The sequence below is a fragment of the Cetorhinus maximus genome, chromosome 24 (genome assembly GCF_964194155.1).
Source record: "Cetorhinus maximus chromosome 24, sCetMax3.hap1.1, whole genome shotgun sequence".
NCBI lineage: Eukaryota > Metazoa > Chordata > Chondrichthyes > Lamniformes > Cetorhinidae > Cetorhinus > Cetorhinus maximus.
Window position 1 is genome coordinate 23,345,810 of NC_135902.1, and position 23,239 is coordinate 23,369,048.

The 23,239-nt window shown below is 42.6% G+C and overlaps 1 protein-coding gene across 2 annotated transcripts in view; it reads right to left on the reverse strand.

The window, feature by feature from the left end:
• The window catches only part of xylt2 (xylosyltransferase II), a 261,068-nt gene that overhangs the window by 139,827 nt on the left and 98,002 nt on the right, over positions 1–23,239 (reverse strand). For both annotated transcript variants that reach the window (XM_078570870.1, XM_078570869.1), the window contains exon 5: positions 19,341–19,421. In XM_078570870.1, the coding sequence (XP_078426996.1) occupies positions 19,341–19,421 (81 nt within the window). The remainder of the gene's footprint in view (positions 1–19,340; positions 19,422–23,239) is intronic.

Sequence of the window (23,239 nt, forward strand, 5' to 3'; positions counted from 1 at the left end):
ACATCTGATGCCTTACCCGCCTCCCCTGTAATATGGCGGACAGGCAGGGGTGGGCAGGAAGACAGTTGGCAACTGCTTTATTTTAGGTGTCCCCTGACTTCAAATATGCCAGCAGTGGGGAGTGCGGGGTTGGGGGGGCGGGGTGCGTAAAATTCACCCCAATAATTCAGGACAAAATTGTCACTTGGGCTAATGCGGGTTAATTAAATAAAGCAAGCGTGAATTTATTAAGAGCAAATCATGCTGGAGCTAACATGCTGGAGTTTTTTTGAAGAGGTAACAGTTGATAAGGTAATGCTGTTGATATGGTGTACACAGACTTCCAAAAGACATTTGATACAGTGCCTCACAACAGACTTATGGGCAATGTTATAGCTCATGGAATCAAAGGGGTAGCAGTAACATGGATACGAAATTGGCTGAGTGACAGGGAGCAGAGGACTGGTTAATGGCTGTTTTTCGAACTGGAGGACGGTTTGTAGTGGAGTTCTCCAGGGGTAGGCGTTGGGACCCTTGCTTTTCCTGATACGTATCAATGACCTTGACATTGATGTACAGAGCGCAATTTCAAAATTTGTGGATGATACACAGCTTGAAAGCAATGTGAACTGTGAGGAGGAGAGTGTAGAACTTCAAATAGACACAGACAAGTTGGCGGAATAGGTGGACAAGAAGCAGATGAAATTCAATGAAGAGAAGTGTGAAGTGATTCATTTTGGTAGGAAGAACACAGAGTGACAATGTAAATTACAGGGTACAATTCTAAAGGGGGTGCAGGAACAGAAAGACCTGGGTGTATATGTGCATAAATCATTGAAGGCAGCAGGGCAGGTTGAGAGAGTGGTTAATAAAGCAAACTGTATCCTAGTACAAGGGTAAGGAGGTTACATTAAACAAAAACAGAAAATGCTGGAAAAACTCAGCAGGTCTAACAGCAACCGTTGGAGAGAAAAACAGAGTTAACATTTTGAGTCCATATGACTCTTCTTCAGAGCTAAAGAGAAGTAAAAAATGTGATGAAATTTATGCTATTTAAGGGGTGTGGAGCAGGTGAAGCTGGATAGAAGGCCAGCGATAGGTAGGGGCAAAGGAGACATTGACAAAGGTGTCATGAACAAAAGGACAAAGGGGGTGTTAATGGTAGTGGTAAGGGCTAAAGTAGGTGCTGATAGTGACATTAACGTAAGAAAGCAGAATGTGATAATAGCAGGACAAGGGTAAGCACTCTGAAAAGAACAACATGAACAAGTAACAGATGGCCCTTGTGGGGGTGGGGTGGGGGGAGGGGATGGTGGTGGGGGGAAAAGGGCCACAATGGCCTTCTCTCCAGCTTCACCTGCTCCACCCCCCTTAAACAGTATAAATTTTATCGCATTTTTTACTTCTCTTTAGCTCTGAAAAAGAGTCATACGGACTTAAAACGTTAACTCTGTTTTTCGCTCCACAGATGCTGTTAGACCTGCTGAGTTTTTCCAGCATTTTCAGTTTATGTTTCAGGTTTCCAGCATCTGCAGTATTTTGCTTTTATCTTAGAGATTATATTAAACTTGTATAAGATACCAGTTCGGCGTCAATTGGAATATTGCGTCCAGTTCTGGGTTCCACACTTCAGAAATAATGCAAAGGCATTAGAGAGCGTGCAGAACAAGTTCACAAAAGCGTTTCCAGGGATGAGGAACTTCAGTTCCATCGATTGATTGGAGAAGTTGGGACTGTCTTCTTTTGAGAAGAGAAGGTTGAGAGATTTGATGGAAGTGTTCAAAATCATGAGGGGTCTGGGCAGATTAGATAGGAAAAAGCTGTTCCCACTGCTGGAAAGATCCAGAACAAGAAGGCACAGATTGCAGGTAATTGGCAAAAGAAGTAATGGAGACATGTAGAGAAATACTTTTATGTAGTGAATGGCTAAAATCTGGAACTGCTGCCTGATAGTCTGGTGTAGGCATGTTCAATCGAGACATTCAAGAGGGAATTGGATTACTTTCTGAAAACGAAGAATGTGCAGTGTTATGGGGAAAAGGTGGGGAATGGCACGAGCTGAGAAGCTCATTTGGAGAGTCAGTGCAGACACGACGTGGCCAAAAGCCTCCTTCTATGCTGTAACAATTCTGTGATTCTGTGAAACTTAGTGCAGAGAAGTGCGAACATACAAGCATACGAATTAGGAGCAGGAGTGGGCCACTTGGCCCCTTGAACCTGCTCCCTCATTCAATAAGATCATGACTGATCTGAATATAACCTCAACCCCACATTCCTGCCTACCCCGATAACGTTTCACCGCCTTGCTTACCAAGAATCTATCTACCTCTGCCTTAAAAATATTCAAAGACTCTGCTTCCACTGCCTTTTGAGGAAGAGAGTTCCAAAGACTTACAACGCTCTGAGAGAAAAAATTTCTCCTCATCTCTGTCTTAAATGAGCAACCCCTTATTTTTAAACAGTGACCCCTAGTTCTAGTTACTCCCACAAGAGGAAACATCTTCTCCACATCCACCCTGTCAAGGCCCCTCAGGATCTTAAAGGTTTCAATTAAGTCGCCTCTTACTCTTCTATATTCCAGTGGATACAAGCCTAAACTATCCAACCTTTCCTCATAAGACAACCCGCCTATTCCTGGTATTAGTCTAGTAAACCTTCTCTGAACTGCTCCTAATGCATTTACATCTTTCTTTAAATAGGGAAACCAGTACTGTACACAATATTCCAGATGTGGTCTCACCAATGCCCTGTACAACTGAAGCATAACCTCCCTACTTTTGTAATCAATTCCCCTCACAATAAATGATAACATTCTAATGGCTTTCCTAATTACCTGCTGTACCTGCATAGTAGCCTTTTGTGATTCATGCACTGGGACCCTCAGAATCTCGAAGCTCTGCAATCTCTCACCATTTAAATAATAAGCTTTTTTTTATTCTTCCTGCCAAAATGAACGATTTCACATTTGCCCACATTATACTCCATTTGCCAAATCTTTGCCCATTTACTTTACCTATCTTTGTCACTTTGTAGCCTCCTTATGCCCTCTTCCCAATTTACTTTCCTACTTATCTTTGAGTCATCAGCAAATTCAGCAATCATCCCTTCGGTCCCTTCATCCAAGTCATTTATATAAACTGTAAAAAGTTGAGGCCCCAGCACTGATCCCTGTGGCACACCACTCGTCACATCCTGACAACCAGAAAAAGACCCATTTATGCCAACTCTCTGCTTCCTGTTAGCTAGCCAATCTTCTATCCATGCCAATATGTTACCCTCGACACCATGAGCTTTTATTTTTTGCAAATAACCTTTGATGTGGCACTTTATCAAATGCCTTCTGGAAATCTAAGTACAGTACATCCACTGGTTTCCTTTATCCACAGCACATGTGACTCCTTCAAAGAACTCCAATAAATTTTTTAAACATGACTTTTCTGTTAGAAAACCATGTTGATTCTGCCTGACTGCCCTGAATTTTTCTATGTGCTCTGCTATAATATCTTTAATAATAGCTTCTAACATTTTCCCTATGACAGATGTTAGACTAACTGACCTATAGTTTCCTGCTTTTTGTCTCCCTTTTTGAATAAAGGAGTTATATCTGCTGTTTTCTAATCTAATGGTACTTTCCCCAAATCTAGAGAATTTTGGAAAATTAAAACCCAATGTATCAACTATCTCACTCGCCGCTTCTTTCAAGACCTTAGACCTGGGGATCTGTCATCCTGCAGTCGCAACAATTTGCTCAATACCACTTCCCTGGTGATTGTAATTTTCCCGAGTTCCTCCCTTCCATTTCCTGATTTACAGCTATTTCCAGGATGTTACTTGTGTTCCCTATAGTGAAGACCAAAGCAAAATACCTGTTTAATTCATCCGCCATCTCCCTATTTTCCAATATCAATTCCACAGATGCACATTCTATAGGACCAGCGCTCACTTGTTAACTCTTTTATTTAAATATCTATAGAAAATATTACTATCCGCTTTTATATTACTAGCTAGCTTTCTCTCATACTCTAATTTTTCCCTCCTTATTAATCTTTTTGACATTCTTTGCTGTTATTTTTTCTAATCTTCTGACCTGCCACCCATCTTTGCGTAATTATATGCTTTTTCTTTGAGTTTGATACCATCTTTAACTTTTTTAATTAACCACAGATGGTGGGCCCTCCCCTTGAAATTTTTTCTTTATCATTGGAATTTATGTATTCCATGTATTCTGAAATATCCCTTTAAATGTCTGCCACTGAACTTCTATTGACATATCCTTAACCCCATTTGCCAGATCACTTCATCTGTTCAGGTTCATCTGTTTTGCCCATCTGATTTTGCCAGTCTATATGTAGATTAAAATCCCTCATGGTTATTGCTGTATCTTTCTGGCAAGCACCCATTACCTCTTCTTTTATACTCTGTCCTACTGTGTAGTTACAATTAGGGGCCAGTACACCACTTCCACAAGTGTCTTCTTGCCTTTGTCATTCCTCATCTCAACCCAAATTGCTTCTACATCCTGGTTTCCTGAAGTTAGGTCATTCCTCTCTAATGTGCTAATACCATCACTAATTTACAGAGCCACCCCTCCACCTTTTCCTAACTTCCTGTCCTTCCTCAATGTCACATACCCTTCAATATTCAGGTCCCAATCTATGTCATCCTGTAGCCACATCTCTGTAATGGCTATCAGATCATACTTATTTATTTCTATTTGTGCTATCTGTTCATCTGTTTTGTTTCGAATGCTATGTGCATTTAGATACAGGGCCTTTAGTTTTGTCCTTTTATTATTTGGTAGGAAGAGCAAGGAGAGGCAATATAAATTGAAGAGTACAATTTTAAATGGGGTGTGGGAGCAGAGGGACCTAGGGGTATATGTGTACAAATCAATGAAGGTGGCAGAGTAGATTAAGAAAGTGGTGCAAAAAGTATACAGGGTCTGGGCTTTTTAACAGAGGCATAGATCTCAGCTGGTATATTGTGTCCAGTTCTGGGCACTGACTTTGGGAAGGATGTGAAGGTGTTAGAGAGGGTGAAGAAAAGATTTATGGAAATGGTTCCAGGGTTGACGAATTTTCGTTACATGGATAGGGTGGAGAATCTGGGACTGTTCTCCTTGGAGAAGATTGAGAGGAGATTTGATAGAGATGTTCAAGCTCATGAGGGGTCTGGGCAGAGTAAATACCTACCTGAGAATTTTGACAATTGTGCTAAAAAGCAATCATTTAGCCAGTATGTGACATCAATTACCATCAAAAGTAATCATTTAGCTATCATTTAACATGGCAAGTAATGTAACTGACATCAATATTAATTGCCTCAAACCACAGCAACTCAAACATTTGCAATTAACAACATCACTTAAACATTCGGATACCAAAAACAATCATAGAGTCGATGTTCCATATTTCAGAATTTCCATAGCTTCAAACATCATAATACTGAGCTAACTTTAGAAAAAGCAGGCTCTGTTTTAACATATGTTTTGATAAGCTAGTTTTATGTTCCTCACGCACCCCCCACCCCAATAGATTGCAGCAGCTTTACCCCCTACCACACCACCCGGGACCAATTATCCTCTGCCCTGGACCCCTCACACAAGCACCCACCCCCACCATTGCCAGGTTGCAGTTCTCTTCCCCTCCTATCTCTTCCCCATCCTTTCCCTCACTCCTCTCCCTTCTACTCTATCTCTCCCCCTTCCGCCTCTCTCTCTCCATCTCCCTCCAACCTCTCTCCCTCTCCCCCCCACCTCACTCTCCCTCCTACCTCTCCGTCTTCCCCCTCCCTCCCCCTTCCCACCCACCTCTCTCTCTCCTCCTCCACCTCTGCCTCTTCCCTCTCTGTCCCTCCCCCTCTCCTTCCCCTGTCTCTCTCCCTTCCCCCATTCTCCCTTCCCCTGCTCCCTCTCTCTCCCTCCCTCCTCCCTCCACCCTTCTCCCTTCCTCCTGTCACTCCCCCTCCAGCCTTGGGAGCAGAGCTGCAGGAGGTGAAGCCAGGCTTGGGGTGGCGCTGCAGGAAGTTGGGTAAGGCTTGGCGCGGATCTGCAGGAGGTAGTGCTAGGCTTGGCAACAGAGCTGGAGAAGGTAGAGTCAAGGTTGGGAGCAGAGCTGCAGGAGGTAGATCCGAGTTTGCGAGTGGAGCTGCAGGAGGTAAAGCCAGGCACAGAAGCGGAGCTGCAGGAGGTGCAGCCAGGCTCAGGGTGGGGCTGGAGGAGGCAGAGTCAAGTTGGGAACAGAGCTGCAAGAGGCACAGTCTAGTTTGGTAGCGGAGCTTAAGGACGTAGGGTTGAGTTTGGGACCGAAGCTGCAGGAGGTGGAGCCAGGCTTGAAAGCAGAGCTGCAGGAGGTGGAGCCGAATTTGGCAGCAGAGCTGCAGGAGGTAATGCCAAGTTTGGGAAGGGAGCTGGAGGAGGTGGAGCCAGGCTCAGAAGCTGAGCTGCAGGAGCTGGAGGGGGTTGGGCCTGGCTAGGGGGCGGAGCTGTGGTGACTCGGAGGCCAGGGCTTCAAATTACTTTTAAAAATTAAAGAATGAGGACACAGGACAACATGTGATTGGTTGGTGAGTATTAAAATATTTTTGCTCTTTAAGATAGGGATCTGTGTCAAACTCAGAGCAAAGTATCTGTAACTTACTGTTACTTACTAAATTAATAAAATTCCCAAGTTCTGTTCCATGTGGGAACTCCAAGACACTTCTCTGGACAACTACATGTGCAGGAAATGTCATCAGTTGAGGGAGCTTGAGCTACGGGTTTCAGAGCTTGAACAGCAGCTGGCATCACTGCGGTGCATCCAGAAGACCGAAAGTTTCCTGGATAGCACTTTTCTGGATGTGGTCACCCTCAGCTTAAATGTGTATAGGCAGAGAACAAATAGGTGACACCCAGACAGTCAAGGAAAACCGGGCAGGTAGAGTGCAGGCATCCCAAGTGAATGTCACTCTCCAACCGGTATTTAGTTCTGAATGTTGGAAAGAGTGATGGTAGAGTCAAGTCCATGGCATCACAGGTAGCTCAGGTTTTCAGGGAATGATGAGGAAAATTGGGAAAGCAATAGCGATAGGGGATTCTATAGTTAGGGGAAAAGACAGGTATTTCTGTGGTCACAGAATGAATGCAGGATTGTATGTTGCCTCCCTGGTGCCACTAAGTGGCTACAGTGCTACCAAGGCAGGTAACTCGAACTGGGCAATTTTCCGACTCAGCAGATCACTATCACTAAGTGACTACAGTGCATTTGAGGGGGGAGGGTGAACAGTCAGTGGTCATGGTCCACATTGGTACCAGCAAAGTAGAATGGGGTCCTGCAGGCAGATTTTAGGGAAGATAGAAAGGAAACTAGCTAGAAAGGAAACTAACAAGCAGGACCTCAAAGTAGTAACCTTTGGATTATTCTTTGTGTCACACACTAGGGAGTACTGAAATAGGAGGATACAGAAGATGAATTTGTGGCTGGAGAAATGGTGCAGAAGGGAGGGCTTTAGATTCCCGGGGCATTGGGACTGGGGGAGACAGGACCTGCACAGGCCAGGCAGGTTGCATCTCAACAGAGCCAGGCCATGTGGAGAGGGTTACTAGTGCTGTTGGGGGCGTTCAAATTAACTTGGCAGGGGAATGAGAACTAGGATATAGCATTAGGAGAAAACAAGGTGCACGAAGGATGGGGAGATAACATGAGGGTAAGAAATAGCAAGGTATGAGGTTGGATCAGGGTAACAGGTAAATAAAGTTGGCGAGCTGCAGGCACAGGTTACCACATGAGTATATGATGTTGTGGTGATAACAGAGATCTGCTCAAAAAAGAGCAGGACTGGATACTAAATATTCATGTGTACAAGGTGTTCAGGAATGAGGGAAGGAAGGAAAGGAGGGGGTCTGCCAATGCTGGATACTGGACGAGTGGCTATGGAGGTGGCATGAGAGATATGAAGGGATACAGGGAGGGGGTGGGGGGGGCATGGGTTGGCATGAATGTGACTTGGCAGCATGAGTTGGCATGGGATATGAGGCAACATGAGGGCTATGGGGGGGAATGGGGAGTCTGGAGGCATGTGTTGGCATGGAGGTAGCATGGAAGGTCTGAGGAGGCATGCAGGGATAGAGGCATCAATTGGCATGGAGACTATGAAGGGACATGGGGCTAAGAAGGAGCATGGGGGGTGAGTGGGAGCATCAGTTGGCATGAAGGTATGGAGTGGATGGGGCGACAGCGAGGGGGTGTGAGGGGTGAGGGCTAGAGAACCTAAATGTTTCTCAAACAACTGGGACCAAGTCCCAGAGAAGTGAGGTGGGCCCGACTCCCCGAAGCAAAAGTTGGGCTTAATGGGGCCCTTTAAACCGAGGTTGATCTGCTAAGTCGGATAATTGCCCAACTTGAGTGAACCACCTTGGAGCAAAAATCTGGGCCTAAGATGAAAAAGAAAAAGGATGCGTATGAAAAATGTCAGGTTGATAATACAACAGAGAACCAAGCTAAATGTAGAAAGTTCAGAGAAAGGGCATGAGACACAAAGAGAATATGAAGAGACTGGTAGCCAACATAATAGGTAATCCAAAAGTCTTCCATAGGCGTATAAAAAGTAACAGGGTGGTAAGAGAAGGGATGGGCTGATTTTGGGCCAAAAAGAGGATCCATGAATGGAGCAGGGGGCATACTTGAGGTACTAAATTAGTACATTGCACCTGTCTTTACCAAAGAAGATACTGCCAAGCCATAGTGAAAGAGGAAGTAGTTGAGGTACTTGATGGACTAAAAATTGAAGACGAGCAGGGATTAGAAAGGTTGGCTGTACTTAAAGTTGTAAGTCCCCACGTTTGGATGTAATGCAGCCAAGGATGCTGAGGCAACAAAAGAAGGAAACTGCAAAGGCACTTAATCTTAATCTTCCAATCCTCCTTAGATACTGAGACAAGGGGGGTGTTGAGATGCCAGAGGACTGAAGAATTACAAGCTTTCTACCCTTGTTAAAAAAGTGTGAGCCCAACAAATCCAGGCCAGTCAGTTTAACCTTAGTGATGGGAAAGCTTTTAGAAATGATAATTTGGACAAATTTAACAGTGTGGATTAATTAAAGAATGGCCAGCTGAGATTTGTTCAAGGCAAATCATGTTTAATTAACTTGATTGAGCTTGAGATAACAGACAGGGTTGATGAGAATTAAACAGTTGGTGTGGTGTATATGAACTTTGAAAATACATGTGATAAAGTGCCACAAAGCAGGTTTGCCAGCAAAGTTGAAACCCATAGAATAAAAGGGACAATTGGCAGCATGGATATGAAGTTGGCTGAGTGACAGATGTTTCTTGGACTGGAGGAAGATATATAGTGGAGCTCCCCAGGAGTCAGTATTAGAAGCAGTGCTTTCCTTGATATTTATTAATGATCTAGACTTGGGTGTACAGAGCACAATTTCAAAATTTGCAGATAACATGAAACTTGAAAGAGTTGTAAGCTGTGAGGAGAAGAGTGTTAAACTTCAAGAGGACATAGACAAGCTGCTGGAATGGGCAGTCAAGTGGCATAGGAAATTTATTATAGGAAATTGTGAAATAATATATTTTTGGAGAAAGAACAAAGAAAGGCACTTAAAGTGAAGGGTACAGTTCTAAAGGGGAAGGAGGAACAGAGGCCAGGATTTTTCCTTCGTCAGGCGGGCTTGCCAGGGTCAGGCGGGAAGCCGCAATCGGGGGCCGGAAAGTGATTTAAGACTCGCCCAGCATGAAACGCGTGCTTCAGCGCTCAGCGCTGTCTGGGCTGGGAGGGGTGGGGGGGTGGAGAGGAGGGCAAGAGGGAAAGTTCGCGCATGCATGCGGGTGCGCGCTGGAAAAGCTCCCTGAGGCACCAAGCTGCCTCAGGGAGATTATGAGCAGGGACATGTTAGAAATTAGTATTAAATTTATTTTTAAAATTTTAATGACGGATTGAAACCTCATCCCACCCTTGGATAAGGTTTCGCAAAAAATGCAAAGGTTGGACGGGCAGCAAAAAATTTAATTCAATTACATTGTTAATGGCCTTAATAGGCCTTTTAATTGTTGTGCGAGTGCGCAATGATGTCGGGACGCTTGCCCGACATCATCACACATCATTTCACGCTCGAGCGGGTCGGGCCCAGAAAGACCTGGTGCAGAAATTTCTGAAGGTGGGCAGGGCAGGTTGAGAAAGTTATTAAAAAGGCAAATGGAACATTGAGCTTTATAAATCAAGTCTCAGAATGCAAAAGCAAGGAGGTTCTGGTGAATCTTTATAAACCACTAGTTCAGTCTCAACTGGAATATTGTGTCATTTTCTGGGCACCACACTTTAGGAAAGATGTGAGAGATTAGAGTGAGTGCATAAAAAATTTATGAGAATGGTTTTAGGGATGAGAGACTTCAGTTATGTGATAGGTTGGAGAAGCTGAGGTTATTCTCCACGGAGAAGAGTATATTGAAAGATTTGATAGTGGTATTCAAAGTCAAGAGTGATCTAGATAGATTAGGGAGAAACTGCTCCCTTTGATGGAAGATCAAGAACCAGGGCACATTGATTTAAGGTGAATAGCAAAAGAGCCAGAGGTGACATGAGGAAAATCTTTTTCGCAGCGATGCAATGCTCTTCCTGAATGTGTGGTGGAGGCAGATTCAATCGTAACTTTCAAAAGGGAATTGGATAAGCACTTGAAAGGAAAAAAAAATTGCCAGTTAATGGGAAAGAGCGGGCAGGTTGGGACTAGCTGAATTGCTCTTGCAGAGAGCCAGCATGAACACGACAGGCCAAACAGATTCCTTTTGTGCTGTAATCTTAAATCTCATTGCTTAGGGAGGTACACTGTTAGTTCTGTTGTTCAGTAAGTTGCCAGATGCTCTGTTGTCTTTGCTGCACCATTATTAGGTTGCATTTTCAGCAATTTATGTTATAAAGCTTTATTGAACGAAACGGGGAGGGAAAATGTCTAACACAGCAGGCCACAAGGTGCTCCCTCCTGCAAATAATATGTCAAAGCGAAACACTGTTCACCGGAGAAACTTGAATAAAGCCCCAGTCAGTGACTGCTTTGCTGGCCAAGGCTGAAGGGGTTCGTTATCTGAAAGATCCTGCTTCCCCTTCAAAGTAGAGTTTGGAGATAAGCAGCCCCCTGGAGAATGAACAGACTGGGAGCTGGGAACAGAGATGATGAAATCAGAACATAAGGAAGGCACTGACCAGATTCTTTATAGATTGATTTTGAAGCTATAACCTTTAACGAGTATCAGACTACGGGTATTACTTTCATCTTGGAAATCTGACATTATTAGAGATTTATCTGTGCCTTGCTTTCATATGTTTCTGAGGTAAACTGTTAATTCTGATTTTTATTTTTGCCTAGTTTTTTACCCCGGTCCTCTCCTGACACCTCACCCTCTTGCTGGGTATATTTCCACTAGTAACGGTCATCTTCTGATACCCCACCCTTCACGTGTGACCCTAGGTAGCAAGAGTCAGCATGTTATTTGATCGGGATGGGGGTGGGGGGGGTCATCACCAACCAGATCAGCCCTGCTCTCGCCAAACATTTTATAGCACATAGCTGTTAACAATGGGTGTCATGCTTGATTTACCCCTCACTAACCCAAGGTGCATATATCAATTGTAGCGCCCGTATCATTTGCTCAGCTGCAATCAACTGCCTCAGATTAGGTGCCTCAGATTAGGGCAGCATCAATCTCTGGATACATATATTGGTAGTCAAATGATGGTAAACCCATTAATCCTAAATGTAATATTCCTGTTGCACTTGTGGAGATGGGGCGAGAATGTGATGGGTTCGGGTGTGATGCCCTTTAAAAATAGCCTGCTGCAATTTATTTTCTAGACTCACTTGTGAACATTAGTTACTTAGGTAAGGGTCTGTGGCCATCTGAATTGTTTCGCAAGAGTGTGTGGCCTTGGGAGAGCAAGGGGAAAAAACTCCAAAATGCCTGGGTTTGGAACAACTGCCTTTCTCCCAGTGGAACTATCCAGTCAAACAATCCCACTTCATCACTGCAGTAACTGCCGTTCCTTTATGTTATATCAGAAAGCAGTATGGATTAATACGGTGACACAGACAGTAATAAATTAATCCTCCTAACAACTACCAGCATATGCCCCTGTTACTAAACATGCAGTGACAAACATCTGCCAGTTCTGTTGTTCTTGGAGTGTTGGGATTACTCCACAGGGACACTGCTGCTCTTAAACAAACAGCACCTGCGGGTTCCCAGTTTTCACAAGCGACATGTTTAGCTTGCTACATCAGCTCTCAACTTAAAGTGACAAAGTCCCACCAAAATGACACAGCGGGTTCTGTGTACTGGATTTGAAAGGAAAACTGCATCTAATTTCTGCTTCATTCTTCTCTGCTCCCTAACATTCCTCTCCTGAATAAAACTTGTGTTTTATTCTTTGTTCTTGGGATATGGATGCAGTATTTATTGCCCCGAGGCATTAAGAGCCAAGCTCACAGTGCAGGACTGGAGTCACATGTAGCACAGATCGGGTAGGGTATGCAACTTCCTTTTCCTGAAAGACATTAGTGAATCAGTTGGATTTTTAGAACAAAATAAAAGTGCCAGATTTATTAAATTTAATTTCATGATTTACTATGTTAAGTTCTACAAACACCAGCAGCCCTTCCCAAATTAACCATTCCAGACAAGTGTCTGCAGATTACCCAGCCTTAGCGGCCCAAATCCAATTTTCATCTCAATCAATGTCCACGTTTTGCAATGTGTCAGCAAGTTAGATCACGATTGGTATCCTCATTGATTCATCCTCTCACTAACCCAAGTATGTGGAAGCCAATTAAAGTGTGCTCATCACTGTAACCCAATGGCTAAATGAGTAAGTGACATGATACACAGGCCAGGAAATTCCTGACTACATCCATGCTGTTAGGACTCTCTCCTATTACCAGGTTTCCAAACTAACTCATTTACCCATTTCATCTCATGTAGAACAGGTCTTAAAGTTGTTACATTTCACTAATAATTTGGCCTGTTAAACAATGCAACCTCACAATACCAGAGTTTTCAAACTGATTTTCAGGGCCTCAAACTGAATGAGCCCCGACCACAGGTTGCACAGCTCCTGACTGCAGGCTGATCTATGTTGGTCTTTCCTTCTTCAAACAACTCCCAGATTTTAAAACCAAAGTTTGACAATGTCTAACCACTCCATCTAGTTAGTGATCTTTTTGACCTCACATTTCATAGAGACTGTAACGACCGGGAATGGACCCGGGCAAGATCCCCAATTTGTTAACTTCTCCAATGAGATCCCAGTTTTGTTACGTTCCAGGGTGAGGAGGAATGAGCTGGCTCACCTTCTATATTCAACCCCCTCAGTTGGTCGCAATAGTGTTAATTTAAAAGGGATTCCTTCCCCCGTGCATATCTTTTCCCAGTCCAAATATATTTATGTTTTAGAAGGAGACAATTTAACGGGCCTTTCTTAAGTCAAAGAAAGGGTAAGTTTATTAGTTACTAAAAAGCCAAGAAAAATAATAAAAACGCTACATATACACACAGATCAGAAATGAGAAGTTGAGAGTCCAAATAAAAAAGTTTTAAAAATATACAAATCAGTCTTTGGTTTGTCCATGAGGCATAGATAGTGAGACGTTGCGGCCGTTAAGTTGGGTGATTCCGGTAGAGCTGACTTTGGTAGTTTTGCAGTTGGTTTGGAAACACTTGGTTCAGCAGGATAGCTGAAGAAGCAGTCCTAGTTCCTTTTTGACTGTGACTTCTGCTGCTTTGCCTCCAGCAAGAGAGAGAGAGAGACTTTGGGTGACTAGTTGGTCTTCTTGTTGCTGTCACACACACAGCACACCAGCAGCTAGCTTTTTAATCCATTTTTCCCCATGTATTCCTATAACGGAAAAAAAAACCTTGTCTTGCACCCAGAGTCTGTTTTCTTTAATCTCCGACCATTTTACACATTTTGAGATATGAATCAACAGGAGATGGATTTTAGATGACTGCTGAAATGTGGTAATCAGTCTTTTGCCTCTGCAATCACTGGAGATTAAAGTTCAGTCTTTTGCATCTTTCCTATCTCCCTTTTAAGTGTCTCTGCTTGAAGAAGGCCATGACACCTTTTCAATTGCGACATTCCATGTTCTCTCAGTACAGGTTTGTCAGTGTAATCAACATAGGAATTTTTCCAGAAAATGGCCACTTTACATTATCAGTCATCTTTTGCTCAGTGTCCTTGCTTGTATTTCTTTAAAAACACACAAATATTCCTCAAAAAGTTCAATATGCCTGTAAGTAACTCGCCATGAGTACATGTTACAGCCATTGTAATCAGCTTTTCATGACAAGATCAGAAGTTAAACACAGATGAGGAAAATCCATTGTTGTTCACCCAATGCAGCATCACATAGGCTCCAAAATGCTCTCACCACCCTGTCCATAATCCCATTGCAAGTACTGATCTCTGTGTGAAGAACTGTCCGACATCAGGATGAAGTTTAACCTTACCTTTTGAGGCAAGTAAGGACATCGAGAAGGCAGAAGTGGAGGCGCCTCAGCAGTTGCAATTGTCAAACAGGTTCAAGATGCTTGCAACCTGTATGGACTAAAATGGGGCTGCAGGGTGGATGACCATGGTACAGGAAGCCATTCAAGTGGAGCAAGCTCATAGAAATGTGGTAGTAGGGGACAGCATAGTCAGAGGGATAAACACAGTTCTCTGCAGCTGAGAGTGAGAGTCCAGAAGGATGTGTGCCTGCCCAGTGCGAGGGTTCGAGACATCTGCTCACAGCTGGAAAGGAACCTGCAGTGGGAGCGGGAGGATCCATGGTCGTGGCCCGTGTTGATACCAAAAACATATGGGCTTCGATTCTTAGGGCATTGGAATTGGCACTGGGGAAAGTGAGAGCTGTACTGTGAAGATGGTCTTCCTTTGAACCATGCTAGGACCAGTTTTTCTGGTGATTCATACAAGTAGGACGCTAGAGAGGACTTTATACTAAATTGTGGGGGTGAGGGATCAAGTGTGGGAGGATATGACAAATTAAAGAGAGAAGGCAAGGCAAGGGAGCAAGTTAGCAATAAGGGAAATGATAATCAGAGCATGGCAGGAAGGGAACGAACATATAAAGTTAAGAGTGAGCCAGTAGATAAGGCTAGAGGTTGCGAAAATAGTAAAAGAGCAGAATAGAGGCTCCGTATCTAAATGAACATAGCATTGTTAACAAAATGGATGAATTGAGAGCTCAAATAGAAATAAATATGTACGATCTGATAGTCATTACTCAGTCATGGCTGCAAAATAACAAAAATGGGACCTGAATACTCAAGGGTACATTACAAGGGTACATTTCGGAAGGACAAGGAGCTAGGAAAAGGTGAGGGGTAGCTCTGTTAATTAAGGATGGCCTTAGTACATTAGAGAGGAATAATCTAAGTTTGAAAGATCAAAATGTAGAATCATTTTTAGTAGAGGTAGAAAGTCATTGTGGGAGTAGTTTATGAACTTTCAACAGTTACCACACCATAGGACAAAGTATACAGGAAGAAATATTGAGGGCCTGTGACAAAGGGTGATCATGGGTGATTTTAATCTATATATAGATTGGATGAATCAGATTAGCAAGGGGAACCTGGATGATGAGTTCATAGAGTGTTTTCAAGTGGTTTCTTAAAGCAGCACAGTCAATCAGAGATCAGGCTATTCTAGATCTGATAATGTGCAACAAGAAAGATTATTAATGATCTCATAGTAAAGGTATCCCCTAGGTAGATTGAATTTCGCATTCAGTTAGAATGTGAGAAGAATGGATGTAAGACTAGTGTTTTAAACTTAAATAAGGCTAATTATGAGGATATGAAGACAGGGATGGTTAAAGTGAACTGGGAAATTAGTTTAAGGAATAAGTCAGTAGAGATGCAGTGGCAGACATTTAAAGACATACTTCATAAGACTCATCAAAGATACATTCCAATGAGAAAAAAAGACTCTAGGTGAAATACACACCAGCTGTGGCTAACTAAGGGAGTTAAAGATAATATCAGTTTGAAAGAAAAAGCATACAATTTCACAAAGATTAGTGGCAGGTCAGGAGATTGAACAGAATGTAAAAACCAGCAAAGAATGACTAAAAGAGTAATAAGGAGGGAGTGCGACAGAAAGTGAGCTAGAAATATAAAATCAGATAGTAAGAGTTTCTACAGGTATTTAAAAAGGAAGAGTAATTTTAGTGAGCATTGGTCCTCTGGAGAGAGAGTCTGGGGAATTAATAATAGAAAATAAAGAAACGTCAGGTGAATTGGACAGACATTTTGCATCTGTCTTTACTGTAGAGGATACAAATAACATCCCAGAAACGATTGTGAATTAAGAGGTGAAAGGTGGGGAGGATTTATAACAATTACAATCACCAGGGTAAGGATACTGACATAATTATTAGAACTAAAAGCTGACAACTCCCCAGATCCTGGTGGATTTCATCCTAGTGTTACAGCCAGGAGGGGGTCAATTCAAACCCTCTCTTACCCCCTGTCCATAAATAGAAGGTGTTTTGAATTAGTTTGTTTTAAAGAATAAATATTGGCGTATTTTTTCCCAACCCCTCGATTTTTGTGCAAGATAATTTTACTAATAATCCACAGCGAACTCGAGTTGGGATTAGCTCAGAAGGTTAGTTTATTTCACACAGTCAAAATCCACAAGAGGAGTGTACACATTCACACAGTAAAAGGGGGATAGAGAAAACATTTATAGTACAAGGACCACAGGAAAGCTGAATATTGGTTCACATGGTTTCCAGAGTCTCAGAGTCCAATGAGGAATTCTTTCACCTAGGTGTTTCGAGTTTGTGCTGGCTGGAGGCAGGTGGTGTAAGATTTGCCTTTCAGGTAGTGTTGATGTCACAAGATGAAGTAGACACACAGAGATTGAGTCTGTTCTGTAGGCAATGATGCAAATTTTTCCAGCAGTGTCTGGTTAGATGGGCCAGTTGTCCTATCTGGACAAGGCCTGCTTCTTTGTGGTTTGGTAATTGGATGGTAATTCAACAAACTGCTCAGAAAGGTAATGTTAAACAATTGAAAAAGCCAGAGTCTAGGGTCATGTGACCTTTCTTCTCCACAATGATTTCAAAAAGAGATGTTTATCCAACGTTTAGAATTGGTTTTGCTTTCAGGACTGATAATGTCTAGACATTATGGGTTGAAAGGGGTGCCATTTATGTTGAAGGTCTGGCTTTTGGGAAGCCATTGTCTCAGTAGACCCACTGGATCCACTAGCAAGATCGGCTTATCAAATGCAAATGGCCTTCTTGTGCGTCCTTTGAAATTGGTCTGACTAGTCCCAGGTGGTCCATTAGTAGCTCCCTAGGCATAAACAGGTGTGATATTCCCGAAACTGAGAGGAGAATTCTTTAATTCTGGAGACTGATGGGGATACCTCCCAGATAAAGGGTCAAACATCTCAATTGTCTTTGTTCAGCTGAAAAGTCCAGTTTGAAAATAAGAAATAGCAAAAGAACGAAGTTTTTAAATATATAGTGTTGTATTTCTGTTTCGTGTTGGTGGAACCCGACACCAGGGTCTTAAAAGATATGATTGCTGAGATATCGGGATGTATTGGTTTTGATCTTCCACAATTCCCTAGATTCTATAAAGGTCCCTTCAGATTGGAAAATAACAAAAGTGACTCTCTATTCAAGAAAGGAAGGAAACAGAAAATAGGAAATTACTGGCCAGTTAGCTTAACATTTGTGATAGGGAAAATACTGGAATCTATTATTAGGGAATTTACAGCTGGACATTTAGTAAATCTCAATGCAATTAGGCTGAGTGAAATCGTCTTTGACTAATTTATGAGTTCTTTGAGGAAGTAACAGGCAACATGGATAAAAGGGGAACCTGTGATTGTGACATACTTAGATTTCCAGAAGACTTTTGACAAGATGCCATATCAAAGGTTACTAAACAAAATAAGAGCTCACAGTGAAACATATTAGCATGGATAGAAGATTAGTTAACAGGAAATAGATTGTGGCATAAATGGGTCATTTTTGGGTTGGCAGAATGTAACCAACTTTGAGGCGCGGAGGTATCTTGTTGTCCTGGTACATAAATCACAAAAATTTAGTATGCAGGTACAAAAAGTGATTAGGAAGGCAAATGGAATGTTGTCATTTACTACAAGAGGAATGGAATATAAAAGTAAGGATGTTTTGCTACAGTTATATAGGGCACTGGTGAGACCACATCTAGAATCTTGTGTACAGTTTTGATCTCCTTATTTAAGGAAGGATATAATTGCATTAGAAGCAGTTCAGAAAGGTTCACTCGACTGATTCCTGGGATGAGGAGGTTATCTTATGAGGAAAGGTTGGACAGGCTTGGCCTGCATCCATTGATATCAGAAGAATGAGAGATATTCTTACTGAAACATATAAGATTCTGAGGGGCCTTTGACAGATTGAAGGTCACCCCCTGTGGGAGAGATCAGAACTAGGCGACATAGTTTAGAATTAGGGAGATGAGGGAGACAGAGCTGAGGAGAATTTTTTTCCCCCAGATGGTCTTGAGTCCGTGGAACTCTCTTCCCCAGAGAATGGTAGTGGCATGGTCATTGAATATTTTAAAGGCAGAGGTAGATAGATTCTTGATTAACAAGAGAATCGAAGGGTGTCCGAAGTAGGTGGGAAAGTGGTATTGAGGCTACAATCACATCAGCCATGATCTTATTGAATGGTGGAGCAGGCTTGAGCAACCAAATGGCCTACTCCTGTTCCTAATTCGTAACTTCGTATGTTCACTCATTTCAGCTTCTAGCATGTACCATACTTCAATGTATTTCTGGGTCTTAACTTTTCCACATTGCTTCCTAACTTACACTCCTTTATAAGGTGCTGAATTGTCTGACACTAGAGGTTAGCCTCATGACTCCTCTCTGCACCAGCTCTAGGGCTATGTCGCAGTAACCAGAGCTGGAAACAGGTGCAGTCCAATTAGAGCACTGTGGTTTCAATATGGCATCTAACTTAATCAGCAATACAGTTCAGCACTGCAATTGCTCAGCTAATAGCTGCACCACAGTGAAACACATTTAATTTCAAATCAATAAGCAATCTTCATTCACCTCAGCCACTTGGACCCCATGCAGACAGCAGAAACACCACCCAGTTAAATTCTTCCAATGTGCAACAGTAATCGTGACCTGCATGAGCTTTCATTTGGTTTTTTAACAGAAATCTTTATCAATGCAATAACCACAATTCCTGACACAGCTGGAGTGTTCCCACTGCACTCCTGGCTGAAACCAGTTCATGCAATACAGCACAGGGGTGTAACAAGGTTTGCCACAACTTGCAGAGGTTAGACTAATCTTGGCTTCTACCTGGCATTATCCCGGCCGTGAGATTTCAAGAAGTTTTTCTCTCTGTACCTGGAGAGGAATCCCACCAGCTCATCATTTGTCCTGTGAAATCAAAGAGTTAACACTGTAAGCAAATGTTTATAATCTTTTACTTTGAAACCTCACTGTTGATGTTGGTTATGTTGTGCTGCTCAGGATGAAGGGTGTTTCACTCTCCACAGTTGCTGTCTGACCTGCTGAGTGTTTCCAGTATTTACTGAATTATTTCAGATTTCCAGCTCCCACAACATTTTTGCTTTGAAAGAATGTTAAGATTGGGGAATGACTCTTCTTACATTTTGATTAGCATAAAATTCACCCAGGTTGGATACCGCACATGTCAGATCCAGAGTAAAGCTCCTCCTATACTGTTCCATCAAACACTCCCAGGGCAGGTACAGCATGGATTAGAGACAGAGTTAAGCTCCCTCTAAACTGTCCCAACAACCAAACTTAACACTAACCTCAGACCATTCTGACTCAGATTGCTAATGTAGTGATGAATTAGCAAATATGGGAGGAACTTAATTTCTAATTGTTTCTAATTGGACTGATCACTTCCACAGGATGTCAAGCTTAACATCCATTGTATTATGTTTGGAATTCAGTCACTGTTATGACTCACTAAACAGAAATAATCAAACAGAGGAGGACGTAAAATAGTCAGAAAGGTTCTTAATAGAGCCAAATTATCTCAGGCAAATGTCTGGCTAGTTGAGATAGCAGTGAGGTTCAGTACACCTGGGTTCAGGAAAACCATCCTAGTTTGTCCTCTCGATCAACAACTAGTGACCCCTAATTGCAAGGGCTCCTCAAGTAATGGTAGGATTGGATTCATTACAAGGTATTCTGTGATTGTACAGTCTGTTGATATTCATGGTCTTGGCCAACAATAAATGTCCAGTTCTATAAGGTATTTGGAGGGTACCAGTGCAGCTACAGCATGGATTAGGAGAGGGAACAATGTGAAATGAAATGGGGGAGAGGGAAAGGAGTTGCAGTCGTAGAAAGTGAGCATGGCAGTCGAGGGGAGTGCACGGGATGTACCCAGAAGAGAAAGAAAGGATGGACGGGGTGGCGGGGTAAAGAAAGCCGGGAGGGTGAGGGCAAGAAAAAGAGAGAAGGGGAAAAGGAGAGAGAATGGGGGACTGGAAGGGAAGGAGAAAGAGAAAGTAGAGGAACAGAGAAGGATGGAAAAGAAATGTAAACAGTGGCCAAAATGACTTGCTGCTGTTCAGAGTTTGATATCAATACTTTATTTAAATTAAGAATAGAGCATCTAACACAGGTTGAGTTGGTTAAAAGAAATGCATATAAATCATCAAAATGTAGACTTCATTAGGTGTTGAAAATGAGTGAGTCTGTGCAAGTCTGTAACGTGCCTGGGTTAGAATCTGCTCAGACAAAGCTCTTCATTAAAACACACACAACCTCTGTATACAGCTCAGGGTTCACAGTGGGTACAAATCCATCAATATATAATACTGGGGTATGGTACTGGTGGGTAATTCTCTGTTGCAGTACAACAAAGGGGTATAATATGGGTGAGTACGCGTCAAACTAAGTTAGTGGTGCCAGCAATTCCAGTTACATTTAACAGCTACAATCCAGGATGAGGTATTATGCAAATGAGACATAACACCCACTGGGATGGATGGTGAAAGCACCATGGTGCAGGGGGGCAGTTGTGCATCCTCAGGCACTCAGGTTTTTTAGAATTATTATGAAGTGGAACAAGCACCATCAATTCAGATGCAACAGGAGTATACTCCAATGCTATACAATGATAGGCTTGTACCCACTATTACCATACCCCAGCCTTTTACAGTGACAGACCTGTAAACACCGGTATCGACCCCCAGCGTTATACAGTGAGAACTTGTAACCACCAGCACTGCGCCATAGTATTATACAGTGACAGAACTATACACACCAGTAGTGTAACAGACCTATACCCATTAGTAATATATTTCACTATTATACAGTGACAGACCTGTACCTACCAGAACCATACCCAAATGTTACATAGTGATAACTCTGCACCCACCAGTACTTTAATCCAGTGCTATACAAGGACAAACCTGTACTACCAGTACTGTACTCCAGTGTTATACAGTGAGGGACCTGTACCCACCAGTATATTACTCACTCTTAGACAGTGAGATACCAGTGCTCACCAGTAATGAACCCCAGTACGTCCGTGACAGACCTGTATCCACAAATACTGTATCCTAGTGTTATATAGTGACAGACCTGCAGCCATCAGTAGTGTATTACAGTATTATACAGTGACAGACTTGTACCACCAGTACACTACCCAGTGTTATAGTGACAAACCAGTGTCTGCCAGTACGCTATCCAGTGTTATGTAATAGATCAGTACCCATGAGTGACGGTTAGTGACAGACCTGTAGCCATCAGTACCCCCATTGTTCCAGAGTGGTGACGTGTACTCACCCATATTATACCCCTTTGTTAAACAGCAACAGAGATATACCCACCAGTACCATATCCCAGTGTTATATCTTGATGGACCTGTACCCACTGTCAACCCTGAGCTATGTTCAGAGGCAGTGTTTTAATGAAGGGCTTTGTTTGAGCAGATTGTAACCCAGGCACTTTACAGATATACACAGATATTCATTTTCAACATCCAACAAAGTCTATGCTTTGATGATATATAAAAATTTCATACATTTCTTTTCCTCCACCTGCAAACTTCTCTCTTCCACTAAGTGCACTGCTTCTTGCAATGATTCAGCTCCAAGGGTACAATCTAAACAACGATCCAACTAGAAAACCTGGTCCCAGGACTGGTAACTGCCTGCTCACTGCACCCTGACCAGTGCACCCCCCATGTCTCAGCACTATTGGCTGTTTAGAAACCCCCAGCCCCACCACACCCTGGCTCCAACCACTGACCCGGCCACATACCCACTTTACATTTTAATCTCAGGGTCTCAAGCTGGCTTGAGGTTACCATACTGTTCTCTTTTTTTGTACAAGTGGATAATTAACATATTACCCTGCATTAGTTTCAACCAGACATTTGCCCATCTAATAACCTTATTTCCCACATTGTGTTAAGAAATCGTCATGTACAACTTGAGACTGGTTACAGTTTCTTGTTCTAACCCCCAGTTATAAATCACTATTTATAAAAGCTTCACCCTGGAGTTTTCATTTTCTTTTGAGGTCCTTCATTTGTAATTATGATCCCTTGAGTTTAAATTGTGAACACAGCAGAAAAATTCACTGTGATTTAATTGATCTAAATGTTTCATAATTGTAAACAGTTCTGTCACATCCCCTCACAATCTTTTTCCAACATAGACAGGACCCAGGGTAGTCTTTCCCCAAACATCATCCAACACCCGATGTACGTTCTCATGAGTGAAAATCCACCACTCAGGACTTGTCCAATGTTTACAGCTCTGCATTAGGTCCTGAGGGTAATTACATGGTTTTGTGTAGCGAACAGACTTCAGGCAAGCTAAACAACTTTATTCAATATGGCCAACAGTGGTGAGATTTGGGGTACCTTCAATCACTCTGCTCTCAGGTGCCCTAATGTTCATTTTAGATAATATATGTAAATACTCCCAAGTCTGTATGAAGTTAGTCAGGTCAGTGGCTAGGGATAAGTATTAGTCAGTTTTCCCAGCCCTGATGGAAACTGCATGTTGATGTAAAGTGAAGACAGGATCGGACATGGTTGTGATGTGTTCCCCATAGTCAAATACCCTGCTGCATATGAAGAATAAATGTGAATGAAGTACCAGGGTGATGCTGGCTTCAAGGAACAAAGAGAAACAGGCATATGCTGTGTATGTTAATCTTAATGTCAGATAATTCATGAGGAAAGGTGGCAACAACTGACT